The sequence below is a fragment of the Lucilia sericata genome, unplaced genomic scaffold, assembly GCF_015586225.1.
Source record: "Lucilia sericata isolate MDLA Ls3-8-SP2 unplaced genomic scaffold, ASM1558622v1 Contig000641F_arrow, whole genome shotgun sequence".
NCBI classification, from domain to species: domain Eukaryota; kingdom Metazoa; phylum Arthropoda; class Insecta; order Diptera; family Calliphoridae; genus Lucilia; species Lucilia sericata.
The window spans coordinates 30,651-51,985 of NW_023994647.1; the positions used below are offsets into that span (position 1 = coordinate 30,651).

General features: G+C 29.1%; 1 protein-coding gene across 1 annotated transcript in view; it reads right to left on the reverse strand.

Annotated features, from left to right (window-relative positions):
* Positions 1-9,581: 9,581 nt before the first annotated feature.
* The window catches only part of LOC119606954 (pre-rRNA 2'-O-ribose RNA methyltransferase-like), a gene marked incomplete at its 5' end in the record, with an annotated part of 168,223 nt that continues 156,469 nt past the window's right edge, over positions 9,582-21,335 (reverse strand). The window contains one exon of the mRNA XM_037960628.1: positions 9,582-9,734. Within this exon, the coding sequence (XP_037816556.1) occupies positions 9,732-9,734 (3 nt within the window). The remainder of the gene's footprint in view (positions 9,735-21,335) is intronic.

A 21,335-nucleotide genomic window follows, 5' to 3' on the forward strand; every position in this document is an offset into this window, starting at 1 on the left:
CAGAACTTGGACTAGGAGGGGTAAAATGGGTGAAAAACGGGCAAAATGAGTACTTTTGATAGTAAATACTGATTTTGTCTATCATTAAGCAATATCATTTTCGATTAAACTACTTAATTTGTTAGAAATATATATTAGCAAAGTGCCGTTACGAAAATTGGACCGGAAGGGGACAAAAAATAGGCCAAATGGCGAAAATCCGACAAAATTATTACTTTTGTGCTTTAAGGTCGATTTTTTTCTATTCTAAATCCAAAATATTATAAACTTTGATATTGAGAGTCTCACACATATGTCCATATATTTAGAAACCCCAGTCTTAGGGGAAAAAACGTAAAGGGACTCAATTAATGCATATTTTCAGACAATTCAAACTACTTCAATGAATAAATAAAACAAATAAATAAACAAGTAAAAATTATAGTTGATCATGGCTGACGATATGATGCCCTACACCAGTGATTACGTTACAAATGTTGATTATTTTTTTAATAATAAAACATTTAAATTAATTTTTACTTTATTTCAGAAATATTTTAACAATTTATTGACAAAAAAGAATTTTCTGAAAGAGGGTTATATGGGGGTAGGTGGTTAATATGGCCCTATCCCTATAAATTTTGGTAAAGGGATTAACGTCTACATTAAAGTTATTTATGTAGAATATCGCCGTAATATTATTGTTTATAAGTGAATTTGAACCATCAAGTTCTTTTATGAAGGAGACATTATATGGGGGATGTGATCAAATGAGGACCGATCATTGCGAAGATCAGCAGTGTCATTAAAACTTACAAAAAACTTAGTTTTGCAGATTTTTGGTGTGATACAAGAATATTTAACATATTTATAAGCTCAAAAGTCATATTCAGGGGTGCGATTGTATGGGGGCTATGTGAAATAATGGTACGACTTTAACCATTTTCAATAGGATTCGTCCTTGGAATAGTATGTGCCAAATTTATCAAATTATCTTGCAAATTGCGACCTGTAGCGTGTGCATAATGTTTTTAATTACACTAAATTTGAAACATAGTTAGATATATAGGTGTATGGTGTGATATACTATATTCTTTTCCAAAACTTGGATAAGAAGGGACAAGAAGTGGTATGTGGATGAAAAAGAGACCAAATTCGTACTTTTGGGAGTAAATACTAATTATTGTCTATACACTGAAAAAAATCTATGCCTAATATATACGAAATTGTACGAAATATTTTAGTATAATGAATAATAAAAAAATTAATTTACATAAATTGAAAAAAGTGAATTTTTAATAAATATGGTAAAATTTACGAAATATTAATTTATGCAAACATTTTTGTTAATTTTAAAATTATTTTTCTAATTTTAGTTAAAAATTATTCTCCACACGAATTTTAAATTTTTTTTATGAAAATAGTGCGTCAATTATATTATACTTTTTCTTAAATTTATATTAAAATGTTGTAGTTTTATCTAATGATAATATACTTAATATCATTATGTTTAATTTCGCTAAAATTTATGAAAAAATATTACGAATGGTTTTCGTACTTTCGTAAAAATAGAAAAGGGTTTTATTAAGTAATATTTCGTATTATACACATTTTTTTTTAAATATTACGAAAATATAAGTTACGAAATTTTTTTTCGTTAAGTTGAGCATGGATTATTTTCAGTGTACTCAAGCAAAAACATTTCTGATTAAGCTTTTAAAGTGTCTGAAATATGTATTTTGTAGCAAAGTTCCGTAAAAGGAAAAATTTGTACTTCTATGTTTTAGTCTGATTTTTTTCGTTCTTAAGTAAAAATATTTTAAACGATTAGTTTCAGAGATATGTGTTCGAAAGTCCACCCCTAGAGGGAAAAACATAAAATAGAAATTCAAACTAAATGTACAAAAACGGCTTATTATGCGTTCCTTTGCTACATTTTTTGTAGTTTTATGAAATTTGAGAAATATATATTTTTTATTAATATTTTTCCGTAATCGGTCAAAATATGTGTTTTTGAAAAATGTTTTTGGAAAACATCATTAAAGAGGGAAAGGTTCTTCTCTGACGTGATTTTCTTAATAAATGTTCTACATCATCGATTTCTGAAATTATACAAAATATATTAAACAAAATACATAAATTTGAATAATTCAATGGAGAAAGAGGGTATGGGTAGTATTTTTGCTACTGTGTTGGTATATTTTATAAATATTGTTTAAATTCAATGAAATTTCTTTTATAGCTTTATAAGATCACAAAAAAATTGCAAGAGTTTCTTTATAAGGAGACCTTCAGCATTTTTGAAACATGAATAAGTTAGGGAAAAACAAGTTAGAGTGTTATATTCGGCTAAGCCGAATCTTAAATACCCTCCACCAGCTACTTTTATATTAATACTTTTTTAATTGATCAAATATTTGTAGAAATAAGTTTTCTCATGTCTTAAATAGAAACAAGTTAGAGTGCTATATTCGGCTATGCCGAATCTTAAATAGCCTCCACCAGCAAGCTACTTTTTATTGAAACCCATTTAACTATCTAATTTTTAGATAACTTGGCAAAATTTTTGTTTCCTTATTGAGGGTACTAACATTTATGCATATGTCAAACTAATTTTAATTATATTTTAATATAATGATTAACTGTACACAGAACATACTCATTTTGAATTTTATCCGGATATAATCATTTAATTACGAATTAAGTGGTATTAAGTGATTTTCAGAAGTATACCTTATATGGGAACTTAGACAACCTATGGACCGATCCGGAAGATAAAATCCGTAGAATGATTTATATATACAAAATACACATTTATGTCGAATTTTATCCCGATAACTTTGATTGTTAATGTTCATTTGAGTAATTTTCGGAAATGGTCCTTATACGGGAGTTGTGACCAATTATCAACCGATAAGGAAAAAATTTCGTATAATGATTTATATGCCAAAAAAAATTCAAGTCGAATTTTACTACAATAGATTTATTAATTAATGAAAATTGTGCGTTTAGGTGATTTTCGGAAGTAAACTTTATATGTATAGGAGCTACGACCTTACACAAAACATATTTGTGTCGAATTTTATCAAGATACCTTTATTTGTTAATGAAATATGTGCGTTTAAGTGATTTTTTTGAAGGAGCTATTACCATATATGGAACAATCCGGAAAAAAATTGGTAGAATGATTTATATGCTCACAAAACATATTCAAGTCGTACTTTATCCAAATAGCTTTATTATTCAAAGAAATATGTGCGTTTAAGTGATTTTCGTAAGTGGACCCTCTATGGTAGAGTGATTCATATAAAGACAAAACATATTTGCGTCGAATTTTATCAAGATAACTTTATTTGACAATGAAATATGTATTTTTAAGTGATTTTCGGAAATGGGGTTATATGGGAGCTATGACCAATAATAGACCGATCCATAAAAAATTTGGTAAAATGATTTGAATATACACAAAACGTATTTTTGTAGAATTTTATCCCAATAGCTTTAGAATTCAATGAGATATATGTGTTTAAGTGATTTTCGGAAGTGGATCTTATATGGGAGCTATGACCAATTATTTGCCTATCCGGAAAAAAAATTAGTGAAATAATTCATATTTATACGAAATATATTTATGTCGAATTTTATCACGATAGCTTTATTTGACAATGAAATATGTATTTTTAAGTGATTTTCGGAAATGGGGTTATATGGGAGCTATGACCAATAATGGACCGATCCGTAAAAAATTTCGTAGAATGATTTGTATGTACACAAAACATGTTTAACTCGAATTTTAGCTTTATTCATCAATGAAATATGTGCGTTGAGGTGATTTTCCGAAGTGGACCTTGTATGGGAGCTATGGCCAATTGTGGACCGACTGAGATCTGCGTTGACAGTATGATTTCTGTTCATATTATATTTGCATGTGCAAAATTTTGTGTTGATACCGATATATTTGAGGGAGTTATTAGCGATAAACTAATTTACGGGAATATATACCTTTGTATGGGGGCTATGGGAAATATTGGATCGATTGTAAAGATTTTCAACATAATTGATCACTGCCATGAAAAAATAATGTGTGACAAAATTCATCGAAATATCTTTGGGAGTTTATGAGAAAACTTCAAAAGAATGATGAAAAAACGTAATTTTTTTGCGAGGTAGTCTGAAATTTTTACTCATAGCTTTTTACGTTGTGAACCGATTTTGCTGATTTTCAATACCAAACTGCTTAGGATAACAATAAATATTTTGGGTGAATTTAGTTGATTTCCTTTGCTTAGTTTTAACGTGAGCGTGTTTTACACAGACGGACAGACGGACATAGATAAATCGACTCAGAATTTCATAAGGACCCAGAATATATATACTTTGTTGGGTCTTAGATAAATATTTCTTGGTGTTACACACGGAACGACAAACTTATATATACCCTCTATCACCACTGATGGTGGTGGAGGGTATAATTAGCACTTTATGCTTTAAGTCAAGAATTATTCTTTCTCCTAAGTTAAATATGTATATTATAGTTTTACCTAACTAGATATTATTAGAATTATAATTTTGGCATTTTTTAGTTTTGTAAATTGAAAAAAAATTGTGAAGTAATCTCTTAGTGAGGAATAAAATGAGTAAACTTTTTTCATTTCGTAAATGCTATATTATGTTATTTATGTCAACGAAATTTTTATATTTCTAAATGTTGAAAATTTTCAGAAATTGATCTATGGACATAAAGCACATTATTTAGTTTATTTTAACGGGAGAATACTTAAGTATATTTTTTTTCATTTCATTTATTTATTGTTTATATGTTATACAGAGTTTACAATAATTTTAATAAATAAAGTAAAGAGTTTAGCCGTTTTTGACTTTTCAGCTTAAATATTATAATACATTTTAAAAGAAACTGTTTAAGAATATCGTTTTATATTAAGGAAAAACTACAACAAAAAACCTTATAAGAAAAAAAAAAAGTTTTAAAATAAAATGTTAGTAGATAAAATTAATTTTTTAGGAATTTAAATTCTTAATGTGTTCATAGGGTGAATTCGTACATCTATCATAAAATTTTTGAGTTATAATGTATATTTGATCCTTAACTAACTGGATATTAGATAGTGAGTGAAGACTTGCCGTTGAAAAATAAAATGGTAGATTATAAAGCATTTTTAGAATCTTATTTTGGCTGATTTGAAGCCTTTTAATGTGACAGTCAGAAGTGTCATGCCAGGCTGGTGCTGCATAGAACATTATTGCCTGGAATATAGCTTTAAAAATTAGAATTTTGTTTTCTATATTTAACTCGGATTTCCGATTTATAAAAGGATATAACAGTTTCGTAGATATATTGATTTTGTTAATGATGTTACCAACATGATCATTAAATAATAATTTTCTATCGAGAATAACCCCTAGATATTTAACAGTGGTTTCCCAGGGAATTTCAATTCCATCTACTATAATGTTGTATTGGGGTAGAAATCTTTCAGCTCTCTTTCTGGAGAAGAAAATTGATTGAGTTTTATCTGCATTTACCATTATTCTCCACTTCTTAAAGTAATTGACAACTGTATTTACCGATCTTTGAAGTTTACACAAAATATCGTTAGATAAGTATTCTGAGCTTAAAATTGCAGTGTTATCCGCAAATATAGAAGATTCACAGCCAGACAGTAGTGGAAAATCGGATGTAAAAATATTGTATAGCAGGGGTGAAATACATGAGCCTTGCGGGCAACCTGCGGGAATATCATATTCTTCTGAATATTGTCTTCCAATATGAACACGAAATGTCCGATTAGTAAGGAAACTTTTAAGTATCTTGATTAAACGTGGATTTAAGCCTATATTGACCAATTTGTATATGAGACCATCATGCCAGACTGAATCAAATGCAGATTTTACATCTAATAATATCATAGCTGTGGATTTGCCTTGATTAAAATTTTCCTTCACAATTTTTTTTATTCTGACTAAGGGCTGTGTCGTGTTATGACCAGTACGGAAACCAAATTGTTGAACAGGAAGTATATTATTATCCTCAATGAAATTTAAAATCTTCTCCTTAATAACTTTTTCTAAAATTTTACTCATTGTATTCAAAAGACTTATTGGTCTGTATGAATTTGGATTAGAATGATCTTTTCCAGGTTTAGGAATAGCAATAATTTTAGATTTTTTCCACTCAATTGGAAAGAGGCCTAATTTTAAACAACCATTAAGGAGGTGTGTAAATAGTTGAATGCCTTTTTTTGGCAAAGCTTTCAAACATTTATTTGAAATGCCATCAATACCTGGACTTTTCTTATTTTTTCAATTTTTTATTATATGTCTAACAGTTGAAACATCTATAATGAGTTGATCACTATTCGACAGCTCCTGACTACACAATGATCTAATAGAGTTTGAAACCGTTTGGATAGTATCAGAGTCACTCAAGCTAGAAGAAATAGAATAGTTCAAATGAAATTTTTGAGGTAATATTTCACATTTTTCAGGATTTGTTGTGTATAAATTACCGTTATACTTGAGGCTTGGGATAGTTTTAGTTTAATTCCGGATAATTTTAGAAATGTTCCAAAATTTCGGAGAAGATTTATTGAGACCTTTTAATAGGTTGTTCCAATTTGAGTTTCTGAACTCTAAAATACTATCACGGATAGTATTATTTAAAGCAGTAGTTTGTAATTTAAAAATCGGAAGTCGATATCTTAGCCATTTTCGTCTCACACGGTTTCTATGGTTTATCAAAATTAGGATATGAGCAGGTAGGCGTTTGACAAAACAATTAGACATTGTCCTCGTTGGGACACTTGAATCGATGGCGTTATGAATTAATAGAGTGAATTCCATTACTAGATTTTCAATGTCATTCGTATTATTTAATGGTGCATCCAATAGGCAATTGATATTATTTTCAATAAATCTCTGGAAAGAGTTCCAATTTGCATTCTTATAATAGTATTTGATGTTATCAGTGGTCATACAACTTGCATTATAAGTCGTGGATACAGGTAAATGATCCGAACTTAATCCGTTAAGGGTAAGGGCTGCTGAAAGTTTATTAGGAATATTTGTTATAAAAAAATATAAAACGGAAGGATTTGCTCTATTATTAGCAGGAATCAAGGTGGGTTCTGAAGGATATATAATGCTAAAATTGTTTGTGGTAATTAAATCGTTCAGTATGTTCCCCCAACAATTAGCTCGAACACAACCCCAACTTTGATTTCTGCAGTTGAAATCACCACCCAAAATATAATTTCCCCTAAATCTAGAAAACTTTCTAAGATCGGATTTAAATTGTGTTTTTCTAATGCTACATGAGTCCGAAGAACCACCGGGAAAGTAACAACTAAAAATAGTAACATCAGTATTTTCATTAAGTTTTACATTAATTCCCAAATTCTCTATTAATTGATGGTATAAGTTCATGTTTGATGTTTTTGCGCACCACTATAGCCACACCACCACCTCTAGAGTGTTCACGATCTTTACGATAACATAATTAATGTTGATGATACATTGAAATTTTATTGTTCAAACCAGTCTCACTCACTAAATCTATATCAACGTTTTCACGTGTTAAAAAATCGAAAAATTCAATGATTTTATTACGAATTCCTCTAGCATTCCATATTTGAAAGCTAGATCAGTAATAACATTAAACTGATCACTTTTGGATTTACATTGTTTTAGTTTACTTATTAATTCTAATGTTAAAGTTTTAAGTTCTTCTAGAGAAAATAAATCATTAGAAGTGTTTTTTACTGGTTTAAATTTTTGACGAACAACATCGGCAAAGGTATCATAATTATTATTATTATTGCTGACATTATTAATATTAATATTTCTAGCGCGAATGATTCCCTGACGAGAGGAGTTATTATTTTGTTTAGAAAAGCGATTTCTTAAGCCTAAAAACGAAGATCTGCTAGGACAATTATTATCGGTAGATGCATGGTCCACATTGCAATTGGCACATTTCATAGTTAAAGAAGTACAGGATGAAGTTTGATGAGGACCAGCACACTTAGCACAGAATGTTTTAATATTGCAATTTTTTGAACCGTGGCCAAACATTTGGCAGTTATGGCATTGAGTAATTTTGTTTGGAAGTCTTGTTTGATAGCTCCATTTTACACGAATATAATTAATACTCTTATATTTGTTTTTTAGTTCTGATAAACTGATAGAACCCTTTTTGAGGTAAACAACATAAAGTATAATTTCTCGATTATTATCTGTTTTACGGTACACAGATTTAACGTCCATACACTGCAAACCGATTTTACCTAACTCGAGTTTTAACTTAATCGGATCAATTTTATCGAGACCTGATAGGATGACTTTATAAGGTCTATTATTTTTTGGTGTGTAAGTAAAATATTCAATTTTGCGACCTTGCAAAAATTTTATAATTGTGTCGTAATCGAACTGCAATTCGCAGAATAATTTATGTCCTAAAGATATTTTCCTGATGGAATAATTTGTAATACAGCTTTCTTTACAATATTTATGAATGTCATCAGTAGAACTTTTCAAAATTGTTATAGGTGGAATATGAACTTTCGGCAACACTGTGGAGGCACCCACATTTGCTTCTTCTTTTTCATTGTCATTCAATGCCTGAAGTGGATGATAATAATTATTATTATTAATATTGCCACGTTTCGATGATCCGGCAACATCATTATCAGCTGGTGTTTTCCTATTCGAACTCATGTTCAAATGGGAGAGTTTTGAGTTATAATTCAATGTGAGCTGAGTTTTGTCTCCCGAAACAGAGCAAAACAAAACACAAAAAAAATATAACACAATAAGATTTAAAATAACTGGTATTGTTGTTGTTTGACAACAATAATGATTTACCGATATTTTTCTCCAAGCAATGCGTAATCTTGACTTGTATTTGCGAGCAATCAAGGGAGACTATACTTAAGTATAATGTTATGAAACCACTTAAAACCCCGAGCAACGCCGGGTACAAAAATCTAGTAAAATATATATTTAAACACTAAATACATTTATTCAAACATTTAAAAAAAAGTTATCAATTTTCTACTCAAATATTTTGCAAATATACATACAGACTCATTTAATATGAAAATGAAAGGAAAAGCTCAAGTTTTACATTAACACAACTCCCACTCAAAGATAGGGAAATTTTCTCTAACAAATTCCTAGGAAAAAAGAAAGAAGAATATTGCAAATTAAAAAAAATCATCAAAAACAATTTCCTCTATTCAACAATTTTAAAATGCTCTCCTCTTCATTAAAAACAACATTCTTCCCACACGCCAGAAACCCGGGGTCTAAAGTCGAAAAAGTAAGTCATGATCTGTAGACTTACTTTTGTGACGTAAATTTTTCACCTAACTTCACCTTGAATGAGAACTCAAATAACCAAAATATCAAGAAAAAAAGCATTAAATAATAACTATCATAATTTTTTTAACAAATAATTGTTTTACTTTTTTGCTTTTTGAAAAAATAATATCCCTTTGTAAATCAGAATTTCTGTATACTTATCTTGGTGATGAACTGTATTTAATTGTTATAAAATATAAACATTCATAATTAAAAACGACCGCTAAATTGGAAGATATGAATACTTTATTTTACAGTAAAATTAGATAAAAAAAAATATTGACTGATGTTGAGATTATGCAAATATGACCATTTGATTCTGGATTCATTCCTTAATTAATTGCCACTCTTTCTACTAAGCAATCCACTGTGCATTACTGTTAAAAATATATAAAATGTTTATAAACATGTTATTAATTATTATTTAAATTCTTCAATATTTTTAAGAATTACATACAATTAGAGAAATTCAACTGATTCCGCTATATTTTCTGTAAAACATGTTTTATAATATAGAATAGTAGATATAGAATCTATATCTATATTAGAGCAACGCATTTTCTATGCACGCGTGCTTTTCGGACGTTACTAAATCATACATCGGCAGAGCGTAAATTTTCTTTCCACACTAACACCACTTAATTTTCTGTTTTTGCATTGAAAGAAAAGTTTTAAAATCTTTTTAGTGTTTTTTGGTGTAATGAAAATATAATTGGAATTGAAAATATTTCTCTTAATTGAAATTATTTACTTTTATTTACACGGAGTATATACTAAGATATTTTGTATCTAAAATTGCAAATAAATGCATTTTCGAGGGCGATGTTCAAAAATAATTGGTGGTGTTTCAATTTGTTCCAACCCTATTCATACAAAATCCTGACATTTCATTTTGTTGCTATTTCACTGTATACTTTACACTGTAAAGTAGTGCAGTCACTACACAAAAAACGCTAAAAAATTACAAACTTTTCTTTCAGTTCATTTAATGCAAAAACACAAAATGAAGTGGTGTGGAGAGAAAATTTTACGCTCTGTCGATGTATGACGTATGGTGTACGTTTTTAGAATTATACATTTTTGATGAATACACGTATTTTTATACCCTTCACCTTCGTGAGAAGGGTATATATAAGTTTGTCATTCCGTTTGTAATTTCTATAATACAATTTTCCGACCCCATAAAATGTATATATTCTGGATACTTATAGGTAGCGGAGTTGATTAAGCTATGTCCGTCTGTGTGTTTGTTGAAATCAGTTTTTAGAGGACCCTAGATATCGGCGAGATCTTCAATAATTCTGTTAGACATGCTTTCGAGAAGATCGCTATTTAAAATAAGCAAAATCGGTCCATAAATACCGGAGATATGAGCAAAAATCCGAGACAACCTCTGAAAATTTCATAAAAAAGACAATTTTTTTCATGCTTTGATATAAGCTACAACAACAACACTGCTTATTCATTGAGAATTTCGTTTTATATGTTTGGATGGCTGTGTGTTTCATTGCCTTGTGTATATTGTTTTTGTTTTTTGGTGCATTCAGTTTCGTATGTTTGGGTGCCTGTTGGTTTCATTGCGTTGTGTATTTTGTTTTTGTTTTTTTTTGTGTATTTCGTTTCGTATGTTTGGATGTCTGTTGGGTTCACTGCCTTTTGTATTTTGTTTTTTTTTTTTTGTGTTTATTTCGTTTAGCGTTGTTGTTGTTCGTTTTGCTATTGCTATAATAATGATATAAACGGGAATATGAAATAAATTAAAATTTTATAGAAGTGATATTTTTTAAATACACTGTGGTGAAGGGTATATAAGATTCGGTACAGCCGAATATAGCACTGTTACTTGTTATACCCTTCACATTCGTGAGAAGGGTATATATAAGTTTGTCATTCCGTTTGTAATTTCTATAATATAATTTTCCGACCCTATAAAATATATATATTCTGGATCCTTATAGATAGCGGAGTCGATTTAGCCATGTCCGTCTGTATGTCTGTTGAAATCAGTTTTCAGATGACCCCAGATATCTGCGAGATCCGAATTTTCAATAATTCCATCGGAAATACGGTCGAATAGAACGCAATTTAAAATCAGCCCAATCGGCCCATAAATAACGAAGATATGAGTAAAAATCCGAGACCACCTCTGAAAATTTCATCAAAAATTTATTTTTTTCGTGCATGCTTATTCAAAACAATAAACAAACAAAAACAAAACACAGTATCAAACGGTAAATTTTTTTTGTTATTTGTTATTGTAATTCTTGTTTATAAACACAAAGCAAAGAATGAACATCACGTTACGTTGTTATTGGCTAGAAACATGAAATTAAATATGTAGAGCCTGGATTAGGCGAGAACACATTAAAGGGCACTTTTTGGTACTTTTTCGTTCTACAAAAGGTACTATTTGAATTTTCTATAATATTGAACCTAGAAACATGAAATTTAGCATGTAGGACCTTGACTAAGTAAGAACCTATAAAAAGGGATTTTTTGGTACTTTTTCGTTATACAATAGGTACTTATTGAATTTTCTATAATGTTGAACCTAGAAACATGGTATTAAATATGTAGAGCCCGGATTAGGCCAGAGCACATGAAAGGGGACTTTTTGGTACTTTTTCGTTCTACAAAAGGTACTTTTTGAATTTTCTATAATATTGAACCTAGAAACATGAAATTAAGTATGTAGAGCCCGGATTAGGCCAGAACACATAAAAGTGGACTTTTTGGTACTTCTTCGTTCTCCAAAGGGTTCTTTTTGAATTTTCTATAATATTGTACCTAGAAACATGAAATTTAGCATGTAGGGCCTTGACAAAGTAAGAACCTATTAAAGGGGACTTTTTGGTACTTTTTCGTTCTACAAAAGGTACTTTTTGAATTTTCTATAATATTGAACCTAGAAACATGAAATTAAGTATGTAGAGCCCGGATTAGGCCAGAACACATAAAAGGGGCCCTTTTGGTACTTTTTCGTTCTACAAAAGGTACTTTTTGAATTTTCTATAATATTAAACCTAGAAACATGAAATTTAGCATGTAGGGCCTGGACTAGGGAAGAACCTATAAAAGGGGACTTTTTGGTACTTTTCCGTTCTACAAAAGGTACATTTTAATTTTCTATAATATTGAACCTAGAAACATGAAATTAAGTATATTGAGCCCGAATTAGGTCAGAACAAATACAAGGGGACTTTTTGCTACTTTTTCGTTCTACAAAAGGTATTTTTGAATTTTCTATAATATTGAACCTAGAAACATGAAATTTAGCATGTAGGGCCTTGACTAGGTAAGAACCTATAAAAGGGGACTTTTTGGTACTTTTTCGTTTTACAAAAGGTACTTTTTGAAACTTCTATAATATTGAACCTAGAAATATGAAATTATGCATGAAGAGCCCGGATTAAGTTAGAACGTATAAAATGGGATACAATTTTTTTTGGTTGGTTTTTTTTTATTTTTTTGTAATAAAATTCGTACTGACTGTTTTTTAACACATCATGGTGAAGGGTATATAAGATTCGGCAGAGCCGAATATAGTACTCTTACTTGTTCTTTATTAATATTTTTCCGTAATCGGTCAAAATATGTGTTTTTGAAAAATGTTTTTGCAAAACACCATCAAAGAGGGAAAGGTGATTTTCTTAATAAATGTTCTACAACATCGATTTCTGAAATGATACAAAATACATTAAACAAAATACATAAATTTGAATAATTCAATGGAGAAAGAGGGTACGGGTAGTATTTTTGGTACTGTGTTGGTATCTTTTATAAATATTGTTCAAATTCAATGAAATTTCTTTTATAGCTTTATAAGATCACAAAAAAATTGCAAGTAGTTTCTTTATAAGGAGACCTTCAGCATTTTTTGAAACATGAATAAATTAGGGAAAAATTAGCACTTTATGCTTTTTCAGAAATTGATCTATGGACATAAAGCACATTTTTTAGTTTACTCTAACGGGAGAATACTTAAGTATAATGTTATGAAACCACTTAAAACCCCGGGCAACGCCGGGTACAAAAATCTAGTTATATTATAATAATTACTTTGTTCAGTAGTATTCTTTCAATTTGTCACAACTTCCTTAGACCTTTTACATGTAAATAGTAATAGCTTACAATTTGTTCCATAAATCCCTTCCATTTACTGAAAAGATGACTCTTATTTGGGTGCATCATTTCGAAATTGATATTAATTAATCTATATAAAAACAGGTAGGAAAGTATAGTCGGGCATATAATACCCTACACCATGAGTATATTTTCAAAATTTTTATTTTTCATAATGAAACTTTTATGTTGAATTTTACCTTAAATTCCGAAAACAAATTTTCTAAATGAGGCTTTATGTAGGAGTATAGGTCAAACGTGGGCCGATCCTCATTAAATTTGGGAAAAGAATATATATTTTTAAATTATAGTTAGTTATGTTGAGTTTAATTGCGATACAAAGGGTTACAAGTCAATTTTAGACGTTTAAAGCATTTTTGAAGGGGGTTTGTATGGGGGCTAGGGTCAAATTAGGGCCGATCATTACGAAAATCTGCAGTGTCATTTATACTTATATAAAACTTATTTGTGCCAATTTAGAGAGATAATTGTATATTTGACGTAATTATGGCATAAAAAGTCCAAATCGGGAGTTACGGTTGTATGGGGGCTAGGTGAAATAATGGACCGATTTCAACTATTTTCAATAGGCTTCCTCCTTGTGCCAAAAAACAAGCTTGGTCCAAATTTCATAAAATTATCTTGAAAATTGCGGCTTGTACCTTGCGCACAAAGTTTACATGGACAGCCAGCCAGCCGGACAGATGGACAGACGGACATGTCTTAATCGACTCAAAATCAGAACCACAAACATCAGCACAAACGTATAATAACCCCCCCCCCCACTATAGTGGTGTAGGGTACAAATAGAAATGAAAATAATACACAATTATGAAATTTCAACACAATTCGTTTAAACATACTAGTTCGTTAGATCGTGCGTTAGAAAAAAAAGGCCAGTTCTCTGGAAATTCATAATTATTGGTAGACGACTTCAACTATTTTTGTCGTAACAAGAATGTTCTCTAGAAAGGTTAGCTTTTAAATCTAGTAAAATTGATTCAGTTCAGAATTAACTGCCAGCGAGTTAGAATTCGAAGCATCTAAATCATTGGTGGTCATAAAGAGAATTTTTAAAATGCATATGTTGTAGTGTAAAATATGAAAGAGAACATAAATGAAAATATGTGTGCTTTGCAGTGAAAAATATTATATGTTTGTACTTATTAGTGTTATTCATATTATTTGTAATATAAATGAACAACAGAGGGAATGTATACATCGATGCATGTATGTATGTATTGACGAAACGATGTATTGATGAATATATTGAATATATTGTACATATGTATGTACAGTGGACGTCCACTAGTACGAATTATATAGTGTCAGGCCCTTTCGTGGTACCGAAAAATTCGTATTATTGAACAACACATTTTGTATGTTTAAATTCAAATAATACACATAAAATATTGGATTTTATTTATTTTTGTTTTATTTTTCATGAAAAATTACATAACGGAGCAAAAAATAATAAATGTGTATTATTTTAAATAAATTTCTTGTACATAAACAGGCATAAAAGGGACATATTTACGGTTATGAATTGTTAATTTTGAAAGTATCGTGAGTCCAATGGTTGAAATGAGATATAGAAGGTTTTAAATTTTAATGTTTTTAAAAATATGTGTGCCAAAGGCAATTTGCATATCTGTTCCAAAATGTATTAAACATGTTCAGATTACATAAAACTTTTATTAGAAACTTGAATGGAATATACCACAATTCTCTAATTTATAATTTTCTCTTAAAAATTAGAATAGTTATCCTTAAACCCATTGTTTGGAATGTTCATTGTTAACAGTTCATACATACATATGTATATAAATAACATTTTACTTATTAAAAAATCCATCATTTAACATCGATGTTTATTACTTGTAAAATGATTCCTACGGCCTTTTCAATAACAGCGCATTTGAGGCTTCAATATTGTTCTCAGCAGAGTTATTGTCGGGAACTAATAAAATACTCTCCTCATTGGCGTTATCATCCAATTTAATTTCTTCTCTTGGGTCATCAAAATTCCAATAAAATAAATTAATAACACTAAATAATTGTTGATTTGTAAATATACATAAAAATGCGTTATTCGTACTATCGAACAGAAAAATTGTGACTTTATTAGTTCTATAGAGTAGACAATGCAACAATTTTGCCATTCGTATTATTGGACATTCGTAATAAAGAGTATACGTACTATTGGACGTCCACTGTATGTATGTCCGTCTATAAGTGTTCAAATGATTAACCGTTAATCGATAAAATTTTGGCTTAATTGCTTGAATAAATGACAATACAAATATAATTGTAAATAATTATTTACATATTAAATCTATCTATCAAAAGTATTTATACAAACATTTATTTGTAACGGCTTTTGAAAATATTCTCTGTGTATCATTTCATAAAGAGAGCAACTAAATTAAATTGTTTTTGTTTTGTGTATAATTTGATTTGTTGCTGAGAACATTCGTAATGATCTAAATCAATGACGGCCAAACATGCCACTGCGGGCATTGTGTTATTCGCATTTATACACACGCAGTACAAATATACTCAGCAACAAAACAAACTATACACAAAACAAAAACAATTTAATTTAGTTGCTCTCTTTATGAAATGATACACAGAGAATATTTTCAAAAGCCACTACAAATGAATGTATGAATACTTTTTATAGAAGGATTTATTAGACATATAATTATTTATAATTATATTTGTATTTTCATTTGTTCAAGCAATTAATCGCCTAAATTGTATCAATTAAACGATCGACTGTTAATTATTTGAATACCTAATAGATACATTTAACAATACATACACAAACAACAACAACTATATCTATCAATACCTTCATACATACATACATACATAAATACATACATGAATGCATACATACATACATACATACAGACATACATACAGACATACATACATACATACATACATAATACAGCATACAGACATACATACATACATACATACATACATCATACATACATACATTACATACATACATACATACATACATACATACATACATACATACATACATACATATACATACATACATACATACATACATACATACATACATACATACATACATCACATACATACATACATACATACATACATACATACATACATACATACATACATACAACATACATACATACATACATACATGCTACATACATTCATACATTCATACATACATACATACATATACATACATACATCATACATACATACATACATACATACATACATACATACATACATACATACATACATACATACTACATACATACATACATACATACATACATACATACATACCTACATACATACTACATACATACATACATACATACATACATACCTACATACACACATACTACATACATACATACATACATACATACATACATACATACCTACATACATACATACATACATACATACATACATACATACATCAACTACATACATACATACATACTATACATACATACATCATACATACAACATACATACATACATACATACATACCTACATACATACATACATCATACATACATACATACATACATACATACATACATACATACATACATACATACATACATACATACTACATACATACATACTACATACATACATACATACATACATACATACATACATACATACATACATACACATACATACATACATACATACATACATACATTCCTTCCGTTATTCATTTGTAATACTAATAATATGAATAACAAATATGTTTGTACATATAATTTTTTTCTGTACAAAGCCACATATTTCCATTTATTCTTTTTCATATTTTACACTACAACATATGCGTTTTAAAACATTCACTTTCTGGCCACCGTTGATTTAAATTGTCTTAAATTTTAACTGAAGAGTGTTTCGCTTTGCCTTTTGGTTAACGTATACGTATTTATCCCCATTTTCGTCCACTATAATTGGCAAATCTTTTGGTGAAAATTATGCTTCATGATAAAATATGTCTTCCAAAATTATATTAATCAATTCTGCACGAAATGAATCGGTCAAGTTATCATTTTGTTTATAAAAACTTGTTAAAGATTTCCCCTTAAGCCTTTCTTCTAAAATCAGCTTTAGACTCTAAAATTAAATATATATCACTTACTAGTAGCGGACATTATGAAAACAATTCCATACTTCACCTTAGATAACTTTGACCTTCCAACTGTTAGAGAAAAAGATGAGGTGCCAATATTAGATTAGTTTTGTAGCCATGAACTACTTCTTCAGCTATCTCTTCAGACAATGTGTCGTCATTAAATCCGTACTGATACATTAATAAAAGTATTCATTAGTTCTCAACTACATAGTTATAATAATGTTTAATACCTCAGTTTTTCTCCAACAGTTTTTCTCGGAAACAAGCACGAATACCAATAAGAGGTATGGCTTCCTTTATATCTTCCTTTGATAAATACTTTAAAGTTTAATGCAGAGTCCGGTTTAAAGTCAGAGCCCGGCGACAAATAAGATTGGTAAGTTGTTACAAGAACAAAAAATAAGAAAAGAGAACTCGCATATTCACTACAACACAGGCATGGAAAGTTTTATTTTTGAAATGGTTGTATTTTAACTAAAAGTAATAGTTATAACACAGTAAGACAAAATAAACGAAAATTGAAATATCTGGGAAGTGATACTATTTTTCTGAAAGGTGAATCCGATTAGCACAAGAATTTGTTTTGGAAATTTCCCAAACACCTCCAAAATCTTGAGTTACGGGTAAAAAAACGGGTTTTCGTACCTTTAGGCACTTATAAGTCAGTAACTTAGTTAAATCGGGACCGATTTTCTCTAAGGATTTAGAAAGCAGAAGCTGAGGCCTTTATAATGATATACATACAGTGAATCAATTAAGTAATTTACCTATGTAAAATATTATAAATTTTAAGAAAAAACTTTATGTGAACAATTATTTTTAGCAAAGTAAAGCAATTAGCTTGTTGTACTTTTTAAAGAATATCTTATATTTTAATTTTCTACCATAAAAAGCAAAATCGTGATATTAATTAACGAGATTTTTATAAAATTTGAACGTATTGTTAATTTTTAAGGTCAATAAAGTATTTTGCTTTTTTAGGTTTTTTGTTAATTTTTTTATTATTGCTGCATTATTTTATAAAATTTAATATTTTTATTACTCCTATGTATTAGAATAACATTTTTTAGATATTTTAGTAGTGCAGCGACTAATTTTGAACATTTCTTAACCGATTTAATATCCTATATACCTATAAGAATTTTTCAATATTTGACTTAACATGAAATCTATCGTTTCTTTGATTTAATTTCGAAAATAATAAGTAATTTTGAATTGGATACATGATATATTAGGAAATCAATGGATTTGGACCTAGAAAAAAAATTCAGTGGGGTATAAATCTATAGATTATAACAAAAATAATCTGGGTTTTTGGTCATTTTGTATTGATAAACAAAAACTACATTACGGAAACCCCATCTATTTGGGGAGTACTGTGTGAATTTCATTTAGAATTGTATAATATTGATTCTTATTCAATAAGTACCATCCTAGCCACTCTAAGTATGGGGATATCACCGTGTACCACTATAGAACTATTACATGCTAGAATCTTGATATTCTACCTCATATTTTGAATGCATTATTTTATGAATAAAATACAGTAGGCGTAGTTGGATTTGGATAGTTATTCTTGATTTGGGTTCTAACTATATATACGTGTATGTATTAGCTGAAAAATATTGCTTTTGTGGATCTTAGGTGATGAGAACCGCCTCTATTTTTAAATATCTAAATTAAGTATTTTTCCCGTACCACACGATAGTTCACTTTATATTGTTTCCAAGCAACCTAAGGTCTGTTTAGAGGTCTAAATTTAAATATAGTGTTCTTTTAAGTTCGTATATGGACTTTGGAGAAGAAAAATGAGGACTTCAATGGTTTTTGCTTGGATACAAGTCGCTCTCCTTTGGCAGTTAAAGATTTTGAAAGACATCTCAGTGCGTTTTTTTAATAATTCTTTGTATTATTTCATCAATTTCTATATTTTATATTTTTTAATGATTGATTAAACATTTCATAATTGAATTTCATTGATTTATACTTGTCCTAAAAATCTAAACTAATTTTTTATATTGGAATTGCCTCATAATTTCCCTTTAAACATTTTTGACGCAAATAACTACACAGTTTCACACAATAAGGATATGATTTTTGAAAATTACAATTGAAAAATACTTAACACGTGTCCTTTTAACAATAAAACAATAAATTCCAAAAAGCAATTAAAAAATAATTTGAAAAACCCAACGAAATTAACTGGAAATTTCAATATGCAAAATACTTTATTGACATGCAAATTCTGATAAAAAATAATAAAATGCAACAACGAATGCACCAAAATTTTTATTTTAATATTTTTTTCTTGGTTTTCCCATTCTACATAATCTCTATTTTCAATTGGAAAACATAAATTTACTTTTTACCTGTTTTTTTGAATTTTATTTATGAACAAAAAACAAAATTCTCTTAAAAAAAGGTAGGCAATAAACTTAGTTGATTCACTGTATATAATGTTTAAGTAACCTGGAGAGATACATATTTGTGAATTACATCAGCAAACATATTTTTTATTTAACTTTTGCACCGTTGTACAAGTTTGGAGAGGGTTTTTGAAAGTATTTTATATAGGAACCGTACTATTTATTATTTGATTAGAAACACATGTCTATTCAAGAGAAAAACGCAATTTGTTTTTAAAAATCCGTTAGAAATTGACGACGTTGCGTTTTCCTCTTGAATAGACATGTGTTTCTAATCAATTAATAAATAGTACGGTTCCTATATAAAATACTTTCAAAAAACCTCTCCAAACTTGTACAACGGTGCAAAAGTTAAATAAAAAATATGTTTGCTGATGAAATTCACACATAACTCTCCTGGTTACTTAAACGTTATATATGTCATTATAAAGGCCTCAGCTTCTGCTTTCTTAATCCTTGGAGAAAAACGGTCCCGATTTAACTAAGTTACTGACTTATAAGTGCCTAAAGGTACGAAAAACCGTTTGTTTACCCGCAACTCAAGATTTTGGAGGTGTTTGGCAAATTTTAAAAACATATTCTTGTGCTACTCGGATTCACCTTTCAGAAAAGTAGTATCACTTCCCAGGTATTTCAATTTTCGTTTATTTTGTCTCACTGTGTTATTTTTATTCATTAGCTTTTATACATCCACACTAAAGTTTTGACTGAATTTAGGCACCACTTATTAAATCCGAAGAAATAAAGGTCAAATATCGTTAGATGTACAAAACAGATACCCAAATAATTTTACTTATTAAAATATCCACGTCTTCCTCTAATTAAAAAAAAAATCGGAATTTGTAAATGGAAAATGTGTGCTGGAGTTATCCAAAATTATTATTTAATTTGAAAAGCTTAGAATAAATACGGCGCTACATACAGAAAAAGTTGTGCAGAATTTTTGGTTCATAATTTTCTAAAAGAATAAAAAGATATAAAGAAATAAAAAGATCAATTTATCTAAATTTTATATGAATAATGCTTTCTATGCATCGTTTGAAAGGTCTACCTATATAAGATTTGCAAAAGTGCTGTCTTTCGGGACACTCTAATGAGTAGTCAAATACATACCCTATCACGTGTGCTATGCAATGGTAATCTTGAGCTCCTCTGGCGTAAACATATTATTTTTATTCATTAAAAAGTTTTGACTGAATTTAGACACCACTTATTAAATCCGAAGAAATAAAGGTGAAATATCGTTAGATGTACAAAG